This window comes from Vigna radiata, chromosome 6 (assembly GCF_000741045.1).
Source record: "Vigna radiata var. radiata cultivar VC1973A chromosome 6, Vradiata_ver6, whole genome shotgun sequence".
NCBI lineage: Eukaryota > Viridiplantae > Streptophyta > Magnoliopsida > Fabales > Fabaceae > Vigna > Vigna radiata.
The window spans coordinates 17081441-17096239 of NC_028356.1; the positions used below are offsets into that span (position 1 = coordinate 17081441).

The 14799-nt window shown below is 31.4% G+C and overlaps 2 protein-coding genes across 2 annotated transcripts; one reads left to right on the forward strand and one right to left on the reverse strand.

Moving 5' to 3' along the window:
* Positions 1-3411: 3411 nt before the first annotated feature.
* Positions 3412-3825, reverse strand: LOC106763509. The gene has a single exon (XM_014647695.1). The coding sequence runs from the start codon at positions 3823-3825 to the stop codon at positions 3412-3414; it is 414 nt and encodes a 137-aa protein (XP_014503181.1).
* Positions 3826-11776: 7951 nt separating this feature from the next.
* Positions 11777-14222, forward strand: LOC106765140 (probable protein phosphatase 2C 25). The gene is made up of 4 exons (XM_014649647.2): positions 11777-12341; positions 12884-13222; positions 13328-13507; positions 13627-14222. Exons 1-4 carry the CDS (start codon positions 11862-11864, stop codon positions 13786-13788), a joined length of 1161 nt encoding a protein of 386 aa, XP_014505133.1. The 5' UTR covers positions 11777-11861; the 3' UTR covers positions 13789-14222.
* Positions 14223-14799: the final 577 nt, after the last annotated feature.

Sequence of the window (14799 nt, forward strand, 5' to 3'; positions counted from 1 at the left end):
TGAAACGTGCTTGAAACAACAAATAAAGTTAAAAAATTTGGTAAAAAGAACTAAAACCAGAATTTTCTAAAGTTGAAGGACTAAATTGTACCTTAGTTTGAAAATGGACTAAAACCAAAATCGTCCCAAAGTATAGGGACTAAAAACATATTTAACAAAAAAAAAAAAGTGTAATTGAGTGTATAATGAAAAAATACATATATTGAAGATATGAATATACTCGTTTACATATTAAATTTAAAAAATTAAGTGTTAGTCATATTCAATAGAAGAATCTAGGTATTACCCATATATGATTCAAATATTATTTATAACTTACTTAAAACAATAGATATAACATACATCTATACCTGGTCAATTCAAGAATTTTTCATCAAAATTAAAATAGATTGGAACAATAACTTTCGGTACAAATGTATTTGTCATTTAAACACGAATAAGATTATCCAAATCAATCTTTTAGATTATAGATTAAAATGAATTAAATTAACTAGTTTTATCACATTAATACTTAGAAAAACACAAAATAATAATAATAATATGAACCATCAAAACAATAATCAGAAAATAATAAAAAAATCTATTTTACAATTTAATTGTTGTTTTCCTTCTATTACAAATTATTTTTTAAAATTATGATTCTAAATTATTTTCATTACAATACTCTAATCAAAATTATTTGCTCTATGAACTAACTAGTGATTCTTATTAATGTTTTAAACTCAATTTAAGCACTCAGATAGAATCCAGTGTTTTATTCCATGCACACACCTTTTGCAAGTTAGATATTATTGAGAGTTTTTTTTTTTTTTTTTAATAGTATTAGTCACTATTTGTGATGGACAAACAGGATATACGTGTATCAAATAAATATGACATGTATACGAATATATTAATATGTTTATTTTAAAAATATTAGGATACGATGTATAATATATGCATGTTGAAAAATGTAGAACAATTTAAAAAAAATGATTAATATATGGTTCTTACAGAGTGAATCCAAATTAAAATCACATGTATTAAAATTGATAACATAAAAAATTATAAATTATTATCATCATAAAATTATTATTATAAATATTTCATTATAAGGGTAAATATTTCTTTAATATTAGTAAAACATATTAAAGTATCGAATACGATCGATAGATGTCAAACAAGAATATATGATCCAAATTAAAGTATTAATGATTCATATCATTGTTCACTCTCCAAATACACTCATAGTTAATGTTCCATCTGTATCTATCCAAAAAATTAAAATATAATTATTTTTCATTCAAGGATACAAGGGTATAATTGAAAGAAATGCTTACTTTTATATCTTCGTTTTATAAAAAAATTACGTTTAAAATAAGAATTTAAAATAACCAAAATAAAAATAGAAAGGTCATGTTATATTCTTTTATTTATTCGTACTAATGTTATTCATATTATTATATAATAAGGTTAAATATATTTTTGATTTCTTAATTTTTAGAGAAATTTAGAATTTGTTCTTCTCCAAAAACTTTGGTTCAATTTAATTTATATGTGGACTTAGTTTCTTAATTAAATTTTGTTAAGTTTATTTGATGTTTCAAATACATTTGACATATTTTTTTCTTTAATATTAATTGAAAAATATATTTAAAATCTCAAATAAACTTAATCAAATTTAATTAAAAAAACTAAATTAATTCAAAATTTAAGTGGATACTATAATTTTAATTTTTACTAAAAGTTAAAGGAATAAAAATATATTAATTTTATATAATATAATATGATATTATGGTCTCTTTAATATTTTTGTTAATAAGATTTTTAAGATTCACAAAAAGATAAAGGTTTCCTAAGTTAAAGCAGCATTGACAGCATAAAAGAAAGTTAAGCAATCTCGTTATTATTAGAACACATGAAATGGTAGACAATTGTTTATGTTGTAAAATAAAAATATTAACAAAGAACGCATTTCAATTATTAATGATAGGATTTCAAAATTAAATTAAAAATGCTTATATTAATCATCTTAATATTAAAGAGCATATTATATCTAAAATGTTTTGTTGATTATTTAGAATAAAGAAACTTATCACAATAACGTATTTGTATTATTGATTGTAAAATAATGAAAAATCTTACAATATTTAAAACTTAAAAAATAACTATTCATTAACATTTTTATCCTAATTTTAATTTATTATTTCAATCTATAATTAAAAATTAACTAACTCCTAAAAATAAGAAATAAATTTTGACTCAATTAAAATTAGAAATAAAATATTCCCAAACCATTCTCCTAACACTCTTCTTTGCTTTAAGAACGGTAAAAGTCCATGAAAGGTCAATCCGCCTTCAGAAAAAAATATCTTAAAAAATATCTTAATCTTGAACTGTGAATTCCAACATAATTCTTCTTGACAACTTCACGTTGATTTTATTAGCACCTTTAGGCTCCTTTTCTTCTCTTCATAGTCAAGAAGGTCCTCCTCGTTCCAATAACATATTAAATTGTTTCCTGGTTTGTCCATGGTCACCCATGATACGATCATGGCCCTAGCATTGTAACTAGAAGGAGCAACAAATACATCACTGTGCAGGAGATGTCCTTAGCCCTATTGACCTTTCTAATGAAAGAATTTGTTTTGCCTCCATGGCAAACTACAACCAAATTGAGAAGGATCAAAACCAATGTTGCAGCCATTGCTGCAAAATAAAAGAAACTCTTTGCACCTAAAATATAATGAGGATGTCTTAGCTACTTCTGCCAGATTTCTGTCACATTTTCCTTGAATGAATTTTTTTTGCTCCTCCTCCAATGGTTTTAGAGCAAATCTTTTCCCTTTCATTTTCATTTTGAACATATCTTGACAAACTCCATCTTTAATCAAACAATTTTTGTCTTCAAAAATAACTTTAAATCCTATTTCAATCAATTGACCAATACTTAACAAATTTTGGTCAATTTCAGGAATAAAAAGAATGTTAGGAATAAATTTTGTGCATGCACAACTTATAATTGCAACTATCTCTTTTCCTTTGACTAAGATATAATCATTATTTCCTATTCTGACTTTGGTGACATTAGTTGGCCTCATATCTCTAAAGAGTGCATTGTCAAAGGTCATGTGGTTAGTACAACCACTATCAATTAACCAAGATTCACTTGAAGCATTGGTTGAAAAACAAGTTGCAACAAAAAGTTGATCTTCCTCCTCTTCATTTTCAATTTGAGCATCTTCTTCCTGTTGTTGATTTTGGTTATTGCATATGACAAATTCATGCCCAAGTTGATTGCACTTGGTGCATTTAGCGTCAGGCCTTCTCCAACACTTGAATGGAGGATGACCCATCTTGTTGCAATGCTTGCAAGGAGGATACTTTCCCTTAGATCTTCCTGCTTTGCTTTCATTTCTGACAACACCTTCTCTATTTGTTTGTTGGTTCCTTTTTTTTGTTTTTCCAGTTGTCTTCATGTTTAGTAGGCAAGGCATCCTCAACAAAGCCTTCTTCTCTCATAGCCCTTTGTTGCTCTTGTGCCTCTAAGGAATTTAGCAACTCTGCCAAGGTAATCTTGGAAAAATCCTTAGTGTTTTCTAAGGTGGTTATGGTAGCTTCAAACCTTTCAAGTACGGTAACCAGAATTTTTTCAACAATACGAGAGTCCTTAAGTTTAGAACCAAGCAATCTTACTCTGTTTGCTATGTTCAGAAGCCTCTTACAGTACTCCTTGATAGTTTTAGATTCCTTCATCTTCTGCAATTCAAACTCTCTAATGAGATTCAACACCTTCATGCCTTTAATTCGATCATCTCCATCATATTCTTCTTTGAGATAATCCATATGGCTTTGGCTGACTTTAGAGACATGATTCTAGTGAAAATGGTTGGTGAAACTACAGCAAATAGGCACGCCTTTGCCTTAGCTTTTATGGTTTTTCTGTCCTTGTGATTCTTGATTTGAGCCATCGTTGGATTGCCAGGTAGAATAGGAATTTCATAATCCTCTTCAACTGCCTCCATAGATCCAGAGCTTCTAGGTAGGCTTTCATTCGTACCACCTAAATTTGATAATTTTCACCATTAAAGATTGATGGTGATATTGTTGAAAAATTTGAATCTCCTTCCATGCTTTCAGATTTTTCTCTCACAGGTCCCTCAAGAAAAAAGGTTCTGCTACCAATTGTTGGTTTTTTAGAATAAAGAAACGTAGCACAATAACGTACTTGAAGCAAAAATACTTCTGCATTATTGATTGTAAAATAATGAGAAACATTACAATATTTAAAACTTAAAAAGTAACTACCTACTAACATTTTTATCCTAATTTTAATCCACTATTCCAACCCATAATTAAAAATTAACTAACTCCTAAAAATAAGAAACAAACTTTGACTAAATTAAAATAAAAATAAAATATTCCTAAAGCATTTTCCTAACATGTTTAAATACACATGATGTGTAAGAACCTTTTTTCTTTCTCTTCTTCCCTTCTTCTTCTTCCTCGTTACCCTTCTCCCTTTCTTCTTTCTTCTTTCTTTTCTGAAAACTTAAGGTTAGGGGGTGTGAGAGAAGGAAAACGGCAGAAGAAGACTCTTTTCTCCTGCGAAGTTGGGATTCGTTGCATGCATGGTAAGGAGGCGACTTCGGCAGTAGACGTGATTACCTCTCTGTGAAGGCGACAACAACGTTTCACGACATGGGGATCTCATTCTCAAGCCTCTTAGCAAAGGCAGAGACTTGGATTGAATTCGCGATCGAGTTTAGGGTTCGAATTTGGGGTTCGAATTTGGGGGTTAGGGTTTTGAAAGCGGGTTTTCGTCTTACGTCTTGTGATCTTGGGAATTATAGTGAAAGAGAAGAGTTTTCAAGTAAGGGAAGCTAGTTTGCTTTTAATAATTGTAGTAAGATGTTTGTAATCTGTCATTTGGTGTGCATGTGATTATATGATTGTTAATGGTGTGAAATTTGGAAAAATATAAGTAATTACCCTTTTATGATGTGTTTTTGAAAATTGTGAATGTATGATTGTTGTATAACTTATAGTATGATGAAATGGAGATGTTGTTGATATAAAACTGTGTTATCATTGATAGTTGGAAGAATTGAGGATTTGATCTATAAATTGGAGATTTAAAGTGATGTGTGTTAGTATGTCAAATTTTGGATTAGTGAGTTTAAAGGGAATTCTGCAGTTTGGTAAAGGTCTCTGGGTCTATTATATTTGGTTTAAATTCTAAAATAGTTATAGTATGAAGTTGAAATAAGTAACACTTAAGTGTATTCTATACCATTTTAGAGTGAAATTTAGGGGTTTTGAGAGGTGAATTTTAGAGGGAATGATGGTTTTAATAGCAATAGCAGTTTGGAGACTGTTTTTGAGGTATTTTAGACTTGTTGGAACTCTTAAAATAGTAAAATATAATCTATATATTAGAGTAGAGGTCTTGTAAGGGTGTAGGTGCATGGTTTATAGTCAAAAAGAGGGTGTTGAGTAGTGAAATGATGAGGTAAGAGGTATGCACTGTTTTGGAAGGTTAGGGGTATGTTACCACACATATCAGGACTTTTCTAGATGACTAAACCAGTAAAATCTGTTCTGAAATGGAAAATGGCTTCATAGGTTGAGTTTTTAGCCCATTTCAGGGGTTCTAAGGGGTGAAAATGAGAAGTAGGATTGTTGGGAGTATTTTGTGGTTTTGGAGAGTCCTAGCAAGTGCAATTGGACTTGTTTATGCAGGTTGCAAACTGGTTTGAGGATTTTAAAGGATAGAAATGAAATTAGGTAGCTTGTAGGAGTGAAAAGTGAGTTTTCAAGTGTCAAATTGAGTGACAATAGGGTTCTCTAAGTTTTCTCAAGTTCTGAAGGGTCCTAGAGGTCTTTAAAAGTTGAGGGTAGGGTCTCCAAGGTCCAATTTGATGTGGTTTTGCGACTATCATGGCGCTAGGCGCCCTTGTGGGGCATTGGGCGCCACTTGGTAGCTCTGCAACATTTTTGGGGAGTTTTCAGGGTTTTGGATGTCTACTTTGGACGTTCTTTATATCATTTTGGGGGTTTTGGTCCCTTCTGGAGCTGTTGGTGAGAGTTTTAGAGCTGTTTTCCTTACCTAAATATGAGTATCCTTATGCCATGGATTGATTTATATTGTTTGATTGAAAGAGTGTATATTATGTTTATATATATGGCTTGTGTGGTTGGAAAGAATATGATTGTGAATTAGAATGATATAATTGAGTATGATTTGGAAATCTCAAGGTGAGATGATTGGAAGTGATTATGGAGGATTTTGTTGTTGTCTTGTATAAATGTATGGAGCTTTGAAATGGTAAGTCTATCCCTACACTCTAAGCACAGTTCATACTCAAATAGAGAAGAACGATGTGAGTGGTGAGAGTAGAGGGAGGTTCTTGTCTATAGGCTTAGATTTTAGCCATAGACTGATATAAGGACTAACGTTGTGTAGTGTTGGGGAGTGTCACCTGAACTATACCAGTACAAAGACTACCAATAGTTCGACATTTATACAAATCCGGATGAGTCGTGCTGAGTAGTTGATGCATGAGAAATCTGTGTACATTTTGATGTTTATAATGTAATCTAATTGTGTTAGATAATTGTGTCATATAAATAAATTTTGTTTACCTAGCTTACCCTTGCTTTTTTGTTGTCTGCCTTTGTATGTTTTTTCTTTTGCGATGATCACCTGATTGGTGTGAGCTTAGGGAGACATTTCGTTTCAGTTGCTCCATCAATAGGTGAAAGAGGACAAATTCAGTAGAGAAGTCGGATGAATCTACTGATGTAGATATTGTCTTTAGTAGGTTTGTTTTCTTATAGTAGCTAATTTATCATATATGTAATATTCCTTCTAGTAGTATTTTACTATTAAAAATGGGATGTTACATGATGAACCAAAATCTTTAATGCAAAATAATTCATTTACTTTTGGTGAAATTATGTTATTTTGAAAACTACATAAAAATGGAAGCTTTGTTATTTATTTATTATTATTATGTAATTTTATTATGAAAAGATTAAAAATCTTTTAAGCTTACTCTTTGTCCAAAATATTTTTAAACTTGCATTATTCTTATAATTTCATAATAACATTGTACTAAAATTATAAAAAGAAAAATCTTAAAAAGATTTATTTCATGTTTAATATATACAATTTAATATAAAATTGGAATTTATTCATATTTAAAATTTATTTTTATTTTAAAATTTGAAATTTTTTTAATTTTTAAATTTTAAAAATTAATAAATATATATCATTTTAATTTAGTTAGATTATTTTTTTTCATATTAAATATATTTGATACTAACAGTTTATAGAGTTTGACATATTTTTATTTTAATATAAAAAAAGTTTGACAAATAAAAATTAAAAAATAAATAAAAAAAAGAGACTAATTTCAAGGTCAAAAATTAAAGAATAAAAATTTATTTAATTCTTTATTTATATTGGTTGATGAATGTGGATTTTCTATGAGTTGTAGAAAGTAAAAGTACCACTTTTACTTGAATCAATGTTTGATGTCAATCATATATTATTACGTGTGAGTAACGATATTATGATACACTTTTATATTTATTTAATTTATAATATAAATATATAATAGTTATAAAAATATAAATTTTTATATTTTTTAAGAAAGAGGAAGATAAAAAATAATTAAGAGTAATATCAAATGAATAAAAAATATAAGTGTGACATTCTAAATTATATGAAATAATATAATATAGAATGACAAGCATTATAATATAATAAAGCAGTTAATAGGATGTAAATATAGTATAATTTTACAGTCATCCTAAAAGAGACTATGAAATTAAACTTTACATATTATAGAGTATTTCAAAATAAGTAGATGACTAAAATATTCCAAAGGGTCTATAAAGTTTAAACTTTCTTTATAAAAAAGTTTTCCAAAATAAAGCAGATAGATACTAGGGATCCTAAGAACTAGGGGCGGTATCCTCGCTCTCCAGGGCTTGCTCCAGAGGGACATCATCTGCCTCTGCTCATATCCAATTTGGATGACCATTGCAAAAGAAAGAAGACAAACATACAAGACACAGACAAACAAGCAAGGGTAAGCTAGATTCTAAAAAAGCATACATATTAATTCAATTTAACCTAACATATCCAATAGTATTCACACAAGCAAGTAAATTACACAATATATCAAATAATAAACTAGACAAGACTCATCCGGACTTAAAATGAATATCAAGCTATGACGGGTTGTGCACTTGTGGTGGCCTCTACTGCTTTGCAAAGCCATTGCTATGGGTTAAACCCTAACACACACACAAGGTTAGTCCGTTATCACTCATCTTGGCCATACTGGAAGCACCTAAGACTAGAACCTCCTACTACTCTCACCACATGACTAATTCTTCTCTAAGTAAGATTGAAAAAGTCATTAGAGTGTTTGGATAACCCCCAAGACTGAGCTCCCTATATTCATTCTGAACACTACCATAATCTCACCGAGAGATACAACTTAACTTCTCATATCACATCACATGGAACACAATCATTCTTTAGTTATGTCATAAAAACAACTTATACATACTCAGACATTACATATTTTCACAGAAACACCACTTATTAACACAATTTTCTTTATAGCATATTATTACCAACACTTACTTAATTTAAAAATCTTGGAGACCCTCACTAATGGATCCAGAAGGATAAAAAACCCCTCAGAACGACCTAAAGAACGTCCAAAACGGACATCTAGAACTCCCAAAACGTCAAAAACATCAAAAACACTCAATTTGCCGCACATAATTCGCTCAGCGCACCCCTGTGTGCTAAGCGAATTTTGTCTGCAGGGAAAGCTAAATTCTGCAGATTTTGACAACCCAACACCCCGATTCATTCTAGACCTTTTTATTAACTTCTAACTTTCCTAAATTGATCTATATGATGAATTACACTTGTTTGAATGACCCTAAGCTCTCCTAACATTAATCTATAGTGTTTGTGCAAGGATTTCCTATCCAAAACTTACTCTTATCAAGCTATGGACCTAAAACTAGATTTACCACTTTGAGACTGTTTTTGGCCATTTTGATGTTTCTAATAAGTCACAAATGACTTAACTAAGTGACTCCAATAGCCTAATCCAGATCCTAACCCCTACTTCCCAAAAATCACTACTCCACTTCCCTAAATTTTGACTCAAACACTATAATTAACTCAACTGTTTATCTATCAATCTGCATAACTTGAATTACAACTTTCAATTACTAAGTTTCCATTTCATACACATGTTCATACTATTTCCTATTCCAATGCATACGCAATCACATAGTTCACAGACCAGAAAACACACATTCCAGTACATATATCCATCAATTCAATTCAATCAGTGATACATTTCACAACACAATTTTTACATGCATTAGTTCAATACCTTTAAACAAGATCAACTCAAACAAAATAACCATCTTCAAACAAGGAAATCAAACCTAGCTTCCCTTACCTAGAAATCCTAAAGTGCAGCTCAAATATTTCCTCCGCAGTTCCTCACACTTCAAGAACTCACCCAAACCCTAGAGACCATAAAGTAATGATCAACAACAGGACTTAAGTTGAAATTGATAAGGAATGGATGGAGAAGAACAATTAACACATGCAATCAACAGATTGCATGTTTTAGAATTTTAGGACAGTGAAGAAAAGAGGAAAGAACTACTCACCCCTTCGAATCAAGAAAGTGATCGGTGGAATTTGAAGCTCTCGATCCCAAGAACCTTTATATGCCTTCGGATTGTTGAGTAGATTGCTCAATGGTGAGTGAATCTAGAGAAAAGACAGATGTTTTGGAAGGATCAGATGTTAGAGAAAGGTTTTTGAAACAAAAATGAAGTTGATTGGTTCTAAAAGTGCTAATGAAGCTGCTTATGTGTTTTATACTTTGTCTTTTATAAATTTAATATTCTTAAGAACTTTTAAATTTTATTTCTAAATTATTACAATAAGTATGCTGAAAAATATTTTTTGTTGTGGAAAGTTAAAAGTAACTTTATTTCATAAAATATATATTATAGTTATTAAGTTCCTTAACTTGCATTATTATCTGAAATAAATAAGTTGAATTCTGAAAAGAAAAACAAAAGTTGGAAGCATTGCGAGAAATGAAGTAGTTGCAACTTGCAAGCTTAATATGGCGGTGCTGAATGAGAAGAAAAAGAAAAGTATTTTAAAAAGTTGTAAAAAAAACTGTTTTAACGTTAGAAATATAGAGTTGGTTGAGAAGTGCTGAAGAAGATGACAACGGTCACCAAGCCAAACAACCAAAAAATAATAATAATATAATAAATGGTATCTGTTTCTCTCTCTCTTCAACGGTAACTTCGCAGAACGTGCTTCTCTTTGTAGCCCCACACTCACAATAGTTAAGTTCCCCCAAACAAAACCTAATCAATAATACAAATTAAGAAAGAGATTATTAGGGTTTGGAACGCAAGTAGTTGTACTGCTCCAGTCAAAATACACTCTTTCAACATTCCTATCACAATTTTTTTTTCTTACTTTTTTTTCTAACACAAATGACATTCCTACCCTTTTCTCTTCTTTCCTTAAAGATACCTTCTCTTTAATGCAACACACCTTCGAGTCAACGTTCAAATTACATTTTTATTCCTTTTACCTTTTTCTTTCTTCAATCAATGCAATACCAAGTAAAAGTATATTTAAACTCTTCAATTTCAATACTTTCATTTTCTTTCAATTAAATCAAATACTACTATATGCTAATTCATATTTTTTATTCATTATATTATTACTTTTACAAAATTTTGTTGTTTTCCTTGGTTATAATCCTTTCAGCATGTACAAAAATTTCCTCAATCCCACTCAAATCTATTATTACATGGAAATAAAATAACTAATTTATTATATATTATCAATGTCATACTTCGCCTATAAATAATAAATAATTATTCTAATATGTTTAAAATGATTGTTATAAATATTAATAAACTTATCCTATTTAATCATTTATGACATGAAGTTTTACGATATCAATATAACTTAATTAAAACCTAAATAAAATTAGATTTTTTTTCCGACTTCCAATATACCGATCTAAATTGTAAAATATAAAATTTGAATATCTTTCGAGATAAAATCTTTTTAAGTTTATATGTATTTTTTTATTTAACTTTAACTAATTAAAACGTATTTTAAAGATAAAACTATGATACTCATAGCAATAATATCTTAATAAATTTAATATTGAAATAACATTAATACACACATAATTGAATAATTCTTGTCATATTATTTTATAAAATAGACCATATTTCAATTTATATTATCTTTAACATATCACGTAACTAATTAACTCAATGATAAAAGTATAGATACAAAATCTTATAGTAAACTTTTGTTAGTCATTAAAGAAATTATCATATTACCTCACATCATGGTGTATTAAGACTATATAATGTACATTTTTCCTTTTTTTTTTTTAAGTTTCCTTATATTGAATTTTGATGATGATAGTTTCAACAAGCTTGACCTATTATTAGGGTTTTTTTTGAAACATAAAAGAAAAAGATAAAGCAGGAAAAGGAGGAGGGGCAAAAGGGGGTTTTCACAGGTGTAAGAAGGTGGTCAAAGAACGTTTTAAAATTGAGTGTGATAGCTGTGTTGTGTGTGTGTGTGTAATGAAGCTCGCAAATAACACGCAAAAGAGAGGGTCCCACACTGACTCCAATCTGACCCGGAAATAACATTCTATTATTTTCTCCTTTATATACACCTCACCCTCCCTTATCAAACTCTCTCAACACACAAAACCCAACACATTCAAGACCAATTCCAACGTTTGAATTTTTACAAGGATTTTTTCAACATGTCTTGCTCCGTCGCGGTTTCCAATTCGCCGGTCTTCTCTCCCTCCTCTTCTCTCTTCTGCTCTAAGCCTTCCATCATCTCTTCTTCGCCCGAATCTCTTTCGCTCTCTCTCTCCCACCTCAAACCTTCCAACACTAACACCGCCTCCTCCTCTTCTTCTCCTTCTGCTGCGGCTGCTTCCTCCTCTCCTTCTTCCCCTTTTCGCCTTCGCCTTCCCAAGCCTCCCTCTGTCTTCTCTACCTCTTCTGCTTCCTCCACCTCCCCCAACGGCACCGTTTTGAAGAGGAAGCGACCCGCCAGGCTCGACATACCCGTTTCCTCTCTCACCTTCGGGGTTCCGCCCACGCCCTCCGCTGCGGCGCGTGACGTCGTCGAGGCGGAGGAGGATGGCTTTGGGGTCTACTGCAAGAGAGGGAGGAGGGAGTACATGGAGGATCGTTACACCGCTGGGAATAATCTACGCGGTGAAAACAAACTGGTAAGAAAATTTTCATTTTGAAAAGAAAAAAAAAAAAAACTTTGGGGCTGGGGTATGTGGGTAGGGGTTGAGATCGTCTGCTTATGATTATGGGGTCTTTTTACGAACTGGGGTTGTGGAAAGTTTGAAACTTTTTGTCTGAAATTGGTCTGAGTCTGATTGAGTTGACTTATTACAGATTTGAAGGATCGAGAGATTTTCTGTGTGTTTTTGTTGGTTTTATGAATTTGTAGATAGATATGGTATGGAGAATTGTGATTTACTTACTCAGTTTTGTATGATCCTTCTATTGGTAGTTGGTAACGGTAATAAAGAGATAAAGCTTATAATTTGATGTTTCGAAGTTAAGAAGTTTTTTCAGTGGTTAACGTGTTGGATTAAAATATTTGAAGCAGAGAGATTGGGGTGAAATTTACTGTGTGTGTGATGTGTATTGAGGATTGATTAAATTAATATGCTCCTGATGATGATCATACTTGATGAGTTAGATTGATTTGAGTGTGATTAAATCTAACGAGAAAATTTGTTTGTGATCCCGGCAGGCTTTTTTTGGCATATTTGATGGGCACGGAGGTGCCAAGGCTGCTGAATATGCTGCAAATAACTTAGAGAAGAATATTTTAGATGAAGTGATTATGAGAGATGAAGATGATGCCGAGGAGGCAGTGAAGCGTGGGTACCTCAACACAGACTCAGATTTCTTGAAGGAGGAACTCCATGGTGGCTCTTGCTGTGTGACAGCATTGATTAGGAACGGCAACCTTGTTGTGTCCAACGCTGGTGATTGCCGTGCTGTCATTAGCAGAGGGGGTGTTGCTGAAGCCCTAACATCTGATCACAGGCCTTCAAGGGAAGATGAAAGGGACAGAATTGAGAGCCTGGTAAGCTTCTAAGTGTGATAATACTTTCTCTGTTGTTATTGGAACCACCTCAAAATCTTTGAAATTGAATTTGTTGGTTCTCAAGTATTGGAATTTTTCTTGTAGGGTGGCTACGTGGATTTATGCCGCGGTATTTGGAGGATCCAAGGATCTCTTGCTGTGTCTAGGGGAATTGGAGATAGACACCTGAAACAATGGGTGACAGCAGAACCTGAGACCAAAGTTCTCAGAATTGAACCTGAACATGACTTGTTAATCTTAGCTTCAGATGGACTATGGGATAAGGTATAGAACTTGAGACCATATATATTCACAATTTCTTCATGAAAAGTATTGTTCAATTTTGTTTCTCATTTGTTGAGTGATGAACTAACTGAACAAGTTTCTTTTTCTCGTCCTTTCAGGTTAGTAATCAGGAAGCAGTAGACATTGCTCGTTCTTTTCTCGTGGGGAGCAACAAATCACAACCATTGCTGGCTTGTAAAAAGCTTGTAGATTTGTCTGTTTCACGAGGCTCCATGGATGATACGAGCGTTATGCTAATCAAATTAGAACACTATGTTTAAAGTTTCGTTAGCACAACAGAAGAAGGAGGTAGTGCATCAGGTCTTTTTAGATTGCAGTTGAGACCCCCATTGAGGTCCAGATTGCATAACAGTTTCTGATTTTTAACCTTGGAGGAGGTGCCTGATGATAGAGTAACCAATTCTTTTCTGTATATATAAATCTGACTACATTGAAATTTTTTGTACCTGCATAGGGAGGGATATTAACAACATCTAGTAATTTTTTTACCATAGAATGATTGATGTAATAAGCCTACATTATTATTATTATTATGATTATCATTACTATTATTAGTATGGTACTTCATTTATTTTTTTGAAGATATTTAAATTCAAAGTTGTAGAATGATTCAATCAAGGAATCTGTCATATAATTTATGAGGTGGCCATATTTAGCCTTCTTTCTATGAATTTGTCAACTGATTCTAGTTAGATATTGAATGAGCAGTAGGCTGAATAGTGAGCTTCTGCATCAATGCAGGAGCTTTTTTTTATCCTCATAAATAGTTTTGGGCCTTAATTCGTTACCAAGTTCCATCCCTGAGTAATTTTCTCAAACATTTGGCGACTTTGCTTCGAATCCACTCTTGTACAACGTGAATGTGATCCTTTAACTCGGTCTATTGTTTATACAGAGATTCATGCAAACTATTTCACTTAACTTGTAAATTTGAGTTAGGTAGATGCTCATGGATCGTGCTTTATATAATACAGATTTCTTTCCATACCGTGTGAAAAGAGATAATGAAAAAAAGGTTCACGAGTGCATGAAGATACTTTAAGGTGTTCATAAAACAAACACTTGATTCATGTGAAAAGCATGTTTAATAATTGTCATTCAACCCTCTTTATATTTAGGCTTAGCTTAAAACAATCTTTTACGCTTAAGGATTCTATATTATCACTACATGTTATATATTAATTTTCTAATACCAAATATTAATATTATTAATTTTTGCTTAAGAATTACCAAAAACAATTTTGATATGGAGGGTTTTGTTTATCAGAACA

Bases quoted from the DNA above. Each gene is read 5' to 3' on its own strand.
- LOC106763509 (XM_014647695.1), bottom strand. From the start codon at position 3,825: ATGGATTATCTCAAAGAAGAATATGATGGAGATGATCGAATTAAAGGC.
- LOC106765140 (XM_014649647.2), top strand. From the start codon at position 11,862: ATGTCTTGCTCCGTCGCGGTTTCCAATTCGCCGGTCTTCTCTCCCTCC. The intron at 12,342-12,883 runs GTAAGAAAATTT...TGATCCCGGCAG, and splicing joins TACGCGGTGAAAACAAACTG to GCTTTTTTTGGCATATTTGA. The intron at 13,223-13,327 runs GTAAGCTTCTAA...TTTTTCTTGTAG, and splicing joins GGGACAGAATTGAGAGCCTG to GGTGGCTACGTGGATTTATG.